Below are 9,352 nucleotides of genomic sequence, written 5' to 3'. Positions count from 1 at the left end.
TATAAACATAAGAGTTACTTACTCTTGTGTTTTATATAAAAATAAAATTACGAACGTGGCACAAGAATATATAAAAAAAGTATATAATTCCTTTAGTTTTGTTCAAATATCAGAAATCGTGTGTTAGACACTTAATTACTCATACATCATTCATATTCTTAACATCTTTCGATCGCCAGTGCGAGATAAAAATCTAAAAGTAGAACCTACTTCTCCTCGTGAATGTTCAATCGAGGTGGGAAAGTTGTTGTATACCACCACGGTGAGAAATACGCGTCAAATGCAAAAGACGAGGAAGAAACTCGATTCGCTCGTGACCGATTTTCTTTGCCTACCGGCGGCGACAGCGACGGCAGCGATCGGTCGCGCGCAGATGGCGGGAAGAAAATCTGGAAAGGAGTTGGGTGGCGGGCAGGGAGACCGGGATGCCAGTTAACGTCGTAAATCGCATCCCTCGGAATTTATGCGTAATCTACGGTGACCTACGGCGAGCGGTTTAATGTTGCAGAGTTATGCGCCGGGGATACACGCGTGCGTTAGCGCACGCTTCGTGCCACATGACACGTACACACGCACGTACGCACGCACGCAGATATATACGTATTCGTGCATGCGTACGCACTTAGGTACGTAAGCGACCTAGCCCAATCTTAGCGGCCCACGCCGAGTCACAGAAGGGCAAGGGAGTAGCTCCGCGCATAACGCATTCCCCGCGGAACGAAGAAGGCACAGAAGAAGAGAGAAACTGAGGAAGAAAAAGAGGAGGATGAGAGGAGGAAGGAAAAGAACGCGCGGCGAGGAGGAAGGTCTATAAGAGTTAGCAGGGCGGTGCGTGGGTCACAATGCCCTTAGGCCCTTCCTCCTCTCCCTCCCTTTCTATATCAGAGACCACAGCTTTTTCTTCATCCTCAGCATCACTCGACCTCTTCTTCGTCCTCGTCGCCGTCATTTTCGTCCTCGTCGCCGTCGTCGTCGTCGTCGTCGTTGTCGTCGTCGTCGTCGTCGTCGTCGGTACGCGCCACGACTCGTTATGGAAAGCACACGAGATATTGTTGCTCGTATATATGGAGAGTACCAGGGAAGCGCACCGTGCTTGTACTATGCAGATGATTCCGCGATATGGGCTATTCATTGTGAGTCATTTAAGAGTTTATACGCGATGGTTACACATCTATATATACACGGACAGGCCGTGATATATTATTATATTGCGTATTGAAAGCTCCAACGTACACAGTATATTGCGTGTGCGAGAAAAAGAGAGAGAGAAAGGAGAGAAAATCATAAAATCTGCACCGCAGTAATGTTCCTTTACTCGCCAATATTATTTAAAAAATTGTGGTGTCTAAACAGATTTGCTATTTGAATGACGTGAAAGACAATGAGAGAAATCTATGATCTCATTGTAACTGTATACATATATACTTAATAGAGATATATATTTCCTTTACAGCTTTCCTAACTTATTTAATCTTTATTGTTATTTAATCTTATTTATTTAATCTCTTTATAATTTCAATCATTAATCAGAAATATCCGGGGGATATTGAGAGCAATAATATGTTTCTAATTTTTCTTTATATCGCGCATAGAAAAATATTTAGTACCTTCAGGTAAAATGTATTTAATCATCTGTCACCTCCATACTAGACTGTATCTGTGTTGTTAACAGTGAGATATATTGAGAAAATTATATATTTTATTTAAAACAATAATAATATATAGATCAGGAGTATGGAAATAAATGCTAACATGAAAGTAAACGTCTATATGTTTTATCATTGTAGGATACAAATTTATAAAGTTATTTACACGTAAAACATCCAGTGTTGATAGCTCTCATTTATACTCCTGAACTATGATTATTGATTTAATAAAAAAATGTCTTCTCTTTTGTGTTTTTTTTTTATATATAAAAACGATTTATTTAAAAAATATTAAAGTCTTATAATTTTACACATACGTGAAAATATTTAAAGATATTATTCAATTAATTTTTAAATTAAAAAAAAATTCAGATAAAAAAATGTATAAGATCAGCAGTAAAATCTGATGAGGAAGCAGTAGAGACCAGAACTATGATTTTGTGTGTCAAACGCGCGCTCTCTCTCTCTCACTCAAGTTTACTCAAGCAAGATGCATTACATTTCCTCGATGGTGTCCTGGTTTCACAATGAGAACTAACACGTAATCGCACGTCGATCGATCAATTGATCGGTGCGAGATTAACATTCCGATTACACGATATGCAGCGATACTTCCTGTGGAGTTTCCGAGCGCGTTACGTGCGGTATGTTACCAGCGACGGCCTCGGCGGCCTCGACGGCGGCTGCGATTACGATCGTCGGCGTGGTCTTTGCCGGAATACCGATGAATAAATAGGGGAGAGTCGTGATAAGCGCCTGGAGCCGTAGCGCGCCGGCACGCATTATGCATGCGCGAGAGCGAGAGTAAATGACGGAGGTGGCAGCGCTGATGATGGTGATGATGCAAAACGCGATGATAATAATAACGACGACGTGGACGTCGTCGGGAATGAAACGGACACGCGTCTGCCTGCCTGCCTGCCTGCCTGCCTGCCTGTCTGCCTGCTTTGCCTGCTTGCCTGCCTTTGCCTGCTTTTGCGTGCATCTTCGCGCGCGTCCTCCGCTTCGAGGGGGCGAGTTTTTCCAAGCCGTCAAGGCATTGCGCCTACGATACATCCCATGAATAGAGTAGCAGAATGGAAGACCACGACGATCGGTCAATTGTATGTAATTGGCAAAACGGCGATTAACATAAATGATGAAAGCAGGTGACTTTTGTTAGTCCCATCAAATGGATTCCATTCATTGTATTTCGCCTCGTTAAAGTGTCCGGGAAACAGCATATCAATTGATAAACATTTTAATACGAACTACTCCGTTTCACATGATTCGTGAACGAATCTACGCTACACGATCGGATTATCCTTTCTAACAAGTAAGTCCCGTTTGATGTTTCTTCTCGACATCATTGCGAAGCTTCTATTTACAAGAGAACACATAGGAATCAACGGGATTTGATCTATAGAGATATTCGAAACCAATATTGCAACGGCATCAAAGTGAAACTATCGCGAAGAAGCGTCGTGAAAGAACGCCAATTATGATCTAATAGTTTCCCCCTGTCCACCTCGTTTCCGAGCTATAAATTCTTGAATCGTATAACGGTCGAATATGATCCTCCACCGGGATCTGGGAAGTAAATTATGCTCGAAGAGGTCCGGATGAGAAAGTGGTAGTTATATAGAGATAGTACTTCGAAAGACGCTGAGTCGCTGAATATAACGTGCAATTTTTCTGTTTTGGCTCAGGAGGATTATAGTCAACGCAGACGTTTATCGACACCTAGTGGCAGTCCGAGCCCTCCCAGACCGACCAGACTCTCGAGATCCACCGGCACTCTTACCAGAGAAGAAGAGTCCTTCTGCGAGTCCAGCAACACCCTGACCAGGGACAACCAGGGCCAAGAGGCGGAGAGAAAGGGTTGGTTCAAGTCCCTCTCGAGGAAGAACAAATCCAATGCCACGGTAAGCGTTATCTTCTATTTTTCATTATTTTATTTTATTTCTTTATACAGCTTTTTCTTTCTTATTCTTTATTCCTAACAACCCTACTAAAATTGATTACCCACTGATATAAGTATCTATGAAAATGTTAATCAACCAACAGATACATGTCTAATCTGCTTTTTGAAAAACGTAAGGAATTCAATCTTGAAAAGTGCATTTAGATTTATTATTTTTACAAAAAAGATATAAGTTATTGCATTGATTTTTTTGAATTTTCAAGTGGAAGACCAAAGGCCGGAATCAATTTATTTTTACAATTAAGATATAAGAAATTCGATACTTCTGATTGATCGTCCAACAAACGAATAAATGATTGCAAAAGCTATAATGCAATAAGCCGAACCTCACGTAACAGCGAAATATTTTCATCGGTTGACGTTATTTTCAAGTCCGTATGTAGAAGTAATCAGATTACAAATAACACCGAGTTCACGTGTCTTTCTGCAAAATCGACGACAGGTTGGCGAGGATCGTATTTGGAATCGTTCGAAAACGCGGCGAATCATCCCTTCGAAGGACCGTCGAATCTTTTTCGAGAGTATTACCCGATAACAAGCGGACTCTCCTGGATCGTGCCGTGGTTATCTCGCGCGCAACTCGCGCACCAGTCCCGTGCGCATTCATCAGTCAGATCGCGGGTCGCTGCGCGGAGCCATTAGGGCAGCGCAACCTCCAATTACCGGTTTGATTAAATGCTTAACTAACTCCGCGCTCTGTGGTTTAATTTAATCGCGAGATTAAGTGCCGATCAGGAGGTTGCTTGCCTAGCCCTATAAGCCGACCATCGTACCGCGCGCCCGCGCGCACCGGAATAATCTCTGTCAGGTTCCGATTCTCCTCCGATCTTAGGCAGCGGAAAGAAGAGGAGAGGAGACGCGCGCGCGCGCGCTCGTTCAAGATGATTGCGTGCGTATGAATCTCGCCGTGGACGATGATCTATCGGATGAGTCGGCCCGGGGAGAATCATGACTCATGAAGGCGCCGTGCGATGCAACCACGGGGGGAGACCGCGATTTTTGCGAGCCGCGGGAAGAATACAGCTTTGTACACGCTCGCGCGATTTTCTCCCAGCCGATCGAGAGACGGGGGATGGATTCCGAAAAATGGCGACCTTCGATGGAGGCCAGTCTGACTTTGCGCTCGTCTCGAACAATTGACAAAGAAGAGTCCGGTCTACGTTACTGTTTCGCGTCATATTTTATTTTCCCGCATTCCCGTTAGTAGCTCGAAGCGCCCTTAATCCTTATCCTCAATCTTATTATCCCCAATAGACGATTAATGTAAAAAGCAAATCAATTTTTATATTTGGATAAAAACTCTTATCCACTTAACCCTTCATTATATATATTTATATTACATGGCGCGTGTTCTATCGGATAAAAAATATTGATCATCATTATAAATCTATTAAGATTTTAATTGAAATAGTTTTGCGTTTGCTGAACCCTATCGGTTCCTAATAATAGTGTGAGGAATCTTGATAGTGGAAAATAAAAAAATTAAGTAGGTTAAAAGCTATACGAAAAACTTTCTTTTGTGTTTATTTTACCTGAAAAAATAATTTTTTGCAAGAGATGATCTCCAAAGAATTAGTTGAACTATAGTCAAAGTTAATCGAGAACTGGCGAAACCGCCCCTAAAAGTCGGGAAACTGAAGTCAAGTATGTGCTTAACTATGAAAATTACATAGTGCTACAGAATAATATATTATTATAGCGATACGTTTCAATCTATCGCACTTACAAAGTCCGTCTTCTGTGCGCGAAATTATAACGTTCGATAAATCGATATTTGGAATAAGCGGGCGTAATTGTTATACGCAGAAATAATCTATACGTGGCTATATTCGGTGCCTCCCCCTCTCCCTTGAGATCGTGAATAATGAAGCGTCGATAACTTTGCAGCCGGTGGATAAAAAGCCGAGAATACCCGAGAGCGAGATCTTGACGACCGGCACCGAGGATGAGGAAGCTTCCTCTGCGCCTGAACGAGTTTCCGTGCAAAAGAATCTCCGCTTCTTCGGCGATACGGATCAGGAGTCCGTCTCGTCCAACAGAGACCGCAGGTAAATGCTATAATATAAGCCGCGTATGCACGACCGGTTCAATATTTCGTGCAAGAGATGATTTAAATATTTCGATTGTCGTCTAATTATCTCTATACTTTTTCATCATCATTACATTTTGCTCTAATTATATATTATTATAAACAAAAGTACAATCATCTATTTCTGTTATTCATCTTGCTTTAATTATTTTACGCACACACATCGGATATCATTTTTCTTAATATCCGATTATACTTAATTATATCAAATATTCTAAGTAATTGTTTCTTTTTCAAAATTAAAAAATCTTACATATTCTTTTAAAAAAGAAGATAATATATATACACGTACATACACTGAAAACAATTTTGGTATTATATCAATAGCATTATTTTAATTGAAAATAATTTTGTTAATTTATAATAACATTATTAATAAAACAAATATGGCGTTCTCTTGTTTCAACAAAATTTTATTTGTTTCAGTAATACTGTTGTTAAATCAAGATTATTTTCAATTAAAATAATGTTGTTGATATCATATTATTTTTTTCAGTGTATATATTAATTAAATAGTAAGAATATCATTTAGAGTTATCGATCATGTGATTTTTTTCCTATGACGGAAATGTGAGAAGTGAAAATTTTTTATCTGCGTGAATATGTAAAAACTTTTATTTTTCACATTTCCGCTTTAGAAAAAAAATTACGTAATCGATGTGACTAGATCATAAAAAAATTTAATTAATTAAATTAATTATTTCAGAAACAAACGAGTTGACGACCATGCCCGCTCGAGGCGTGATGTCACGAATTCGAACCGCTATAATTTGGGTATCATATCAGCCCCAAGGAAATCTTCGAGACTCGCTGAAAGTGCATTGTCTTCGGGCGAGAGTACAACGGGTGACAGTAGCCAACAAAGTCAAAACTCTCAGAGATCACAGAGATCTGTAGTGTATCTCCATGCTGCTACAGGTATAATAAAAATACTTCTCTAATATAGCATTCGTAATTATTGTAATTTTATGTTATATTCGAAGAGATTTGCAACATTACAATTTATTTTTCAGTGCGATATATTTAATTTCTTATTTTTAAAAAATCCAAAAATAAAAAATTTGAAAAAATAAATTGTTGAATTTGATGATTATTTAAATCGATTATATTGTAGCAAAACTATTAAGAGATTATTGGCAATTATTTATATTCTAAAATATAAATAAACAAAATATCTCTTGTAAATTAATCTTCACAGATTAAAATAAAATAGTATGTTTTAAATTGAATATTAGAAAGTAATAAAAATATATACGCTTTAAATTAAATTTGTGCTAATAAAATATTGATCAATCCACATTTAAAACAAGTGTATATAAACTTCTTCAATATCTTGTATATAACGTTTAGCTGAAAAGTTATCACTGCCAATAATAGACATGCTCTATGAAGCGTATCGTTCAATGAACGCATGAATTTTGCAATACTTGTCACATTTACGTCATAGGAAATTTATAAAAAAAATATATTACACTGAACACTGATTAGATATTTATTAGTTATTTAACTATCAATCTATATGAATAATGTTCAGCAGTGAAGGTGTAGAAAATGTCGTCAAGCGTAACCGCATTCTAATTACGACTCAATATCTGCATTCCAGTCGGCGAAATACCAGGCCCGAACGAACGACGCCGGGCTGCAAGTCGCGAGGAGTTAAATCGACCGTTGCAATCGCACACGAGAACGGTGTCGAGAAGCGTGAGCGTCCTTGCTCCGTGGAAGCCGCGACATTATAGGGAACCGTTCGAGATCAACTATGATCAGCAACAGCATGCGAAACCGATCGCGACCATGAGACGCAGACAACGAAGCCGCGAAACCCTCAGCCGCCGAGGAAAGGAAGCTCGGCGAAGCAAAGACAATCTTTCTAAGACAAGTAAATGATCTTACTCTTGAGCAAAATAACACAATAACCTGTTAAATAAAATGTGTAAATCTTTAAAAAGAGAAAATTATAAATGGCAATTAAATATCTCTTTTCTTTCCCTTAATTTTTAATAAAAATTCTTTAAAAATGTTGAAGTGTTTCACTAAGTGAATAAGATTGTATCTTTTAATGGAATATTTTTACAATAAACTTAATTAATTTTAAATAGTTTTATTCTTTTAAAATTCAAGATAAATAAAAAACTGACTTTAGATATTTTTCAAGTCGTTAAAAAAAATTAATTAGATTTAATTGAAACTTAATCATTAAAGAGAGCTTTGTGCAAACAATCTGAACTAATGCTAAATTATCTGAATTTGCTATTTCTCTTCAGTTCATATTTTACCGAGTCAGCACTAATTTATCAATGTAACTTTAAAACTGTGCCCTGTTTAAGAAACGAAAATGTCACTCATTGCAGGTACGATCAATCGCAGCACATTAAAATCGAAGGACAAGCAGAAAGTGGATAGAACTGTTTCCACGGAATCGCTGGCCACCAAATCGCGAGGCATAGGCTCCAAGGTGGAATTAAACAGATCCACGTCCGTGCCCCGTGACCCGAACAAGAGTGCGGGATGGTTCAAGCTAAAGAGCAAGAAGTCCCGCGCTTGAGTTGGACGGCCATTGATCAATGCTAGTCTCGAGTTTCATAAGTGTAATCCGTAATTTCGTAGGCGATTAATAAGCGTCGATATCCGGCGCGCGCTAATTAATAACGACGCGACTTATCGATAATATACACCTTTTAACATGCACGTAGCGCGAATGTCGATCGCGACCGTGCGAATTTTTAATTTTTTAACCGAGTAGCATATGATTACGACAACGACGTGTAAATTAATTGCTGTCAACACGTTGATCGATTTTGCGAATTTATGGAATTTCCGTGCTACCTAAGACACAAAGTTTTAATCCCCCGCATAAATAGAATTATATATCTATACGTAACAGAATAAAAACAATTATCCAAATATATACATAAGCACATGCGAAGAAGATTTCAACCTCAAATACGCGTCAAATTAATATTATTATGCTCTTTGCGCATTAAATAAATAACGTTCTTTGTAACAAAAAAGATTACAAAAGAATGAAAATGTAAACTCTCGAGAAGTATAAAATTAAATATAAAGTATATTCTAAAATAAGAATCTTCTCAATATGTCAAATGTTACTTTATTTTAATAGCTTTCTCTCTGCCAAATTTAATGAATTAAATTTGTTGCGAATGATGAGAATGCATTTATAATAGATTCGCATATACATCGTGAATTAACATTTCATCGTGCATTAACTTTTGTTTTTCCTTCAGGACTTGACAAAAAGTGCTTTAATCATTTAATGTTTTTTCATATTTTCACGTAATTAAATCCATGTGCATTTGTGAAAAAATTAACGCGTCACTTTATTCTACCGTGAATCAAAGTGCCATCTTCATTTTTCTACATTCCTAGTATATATACTCTCTGTTAATAAATCAAAATTCCTGAATATATATTCTGTAACGAGCAATATCTTTCTTTACGATAAACATTAGTGAAGAAATTCACACATTAGAAATTCAAGAAAAAAATATTTTCCAAATTTTATCTCAACAATCGAGAGAGTATCTCGATTTACAAAACGAACAGTTACGTAGCGATATCTACTGAATGTTTTCCTATGCATAGATCAATCTCATCTTTGCATGCTTATTGTATATAAATACTTGTGTTGATAAT

General features: G+C 37.8%; 2 protein-coding genes across 3 annotated transcripts in view; one reads left to right on the top strand and one right to left on the bottom strand.

Annotated features, from left to right (window-relative positions):
• Positions 1-8,697, top strand: part of LOC108746831 — a 126,310-nt gene extending 117,613 nt beyond the window's left edge. For both annotated transcript variants that reach the window (XM_018483846.1, XM_018483847.1), the window contains exons 4-8: positions 3,335-3,550; positions 5,497-5,657; positions 6,405-6,616; positions 7,302-7,577; positions 8,050-8,697. In XM_018483846.1, the coding sequence (XP_018339348.1) occupies positions 3,335-3,550; positions 5,497-5,657; positions 6,405-6,616; positions 7,302-7,577; positions 8,050-8,243 (1,059 nt within the window). In that variant the 3' untranslated portion in view covers positions 8,244-8,697. The remainder of the gene's footprint in view (positions 1-3,334; positions 3,551-5,496; positions 5,658-6,404; positions 6,617-7,301; positions 7,578-8,049) is intronic.
• LOC108746833 (transmembrane protein 234 homolog) overlaps positions 1-9,352 on the bottom strand; it is a 77,683-nt gene that overhangs the window by 65,319 nt on the left and 3,012 nt on the right. The gene's annotated exons all lie outside the window — the stretch shown is intronic.

Source organism: Trachymyrmex septentrionalis, unplaced genomic scaffold, assembly GCF_001594115.1.
Source record: "Trachymyrmex septentrionalis isolate Tsep2-gDNA-1 unplaced genomic scaffold, Tsep1.0 scaffold19, whole genome shotgun sequence".
Classification (NCBI taxonomy): Eukaryota; Metazoa; Arthropoda; class Insecta; order Hymenoptera; family Formicidae; genus Trachymyrmex; species Trachymyrmex septentrionalis.
The sequence above is the reverse complement of the archived record's forward strand: the minus strand, read 5'-3'. Positions and strand labels throughout refer to the sequence as shown.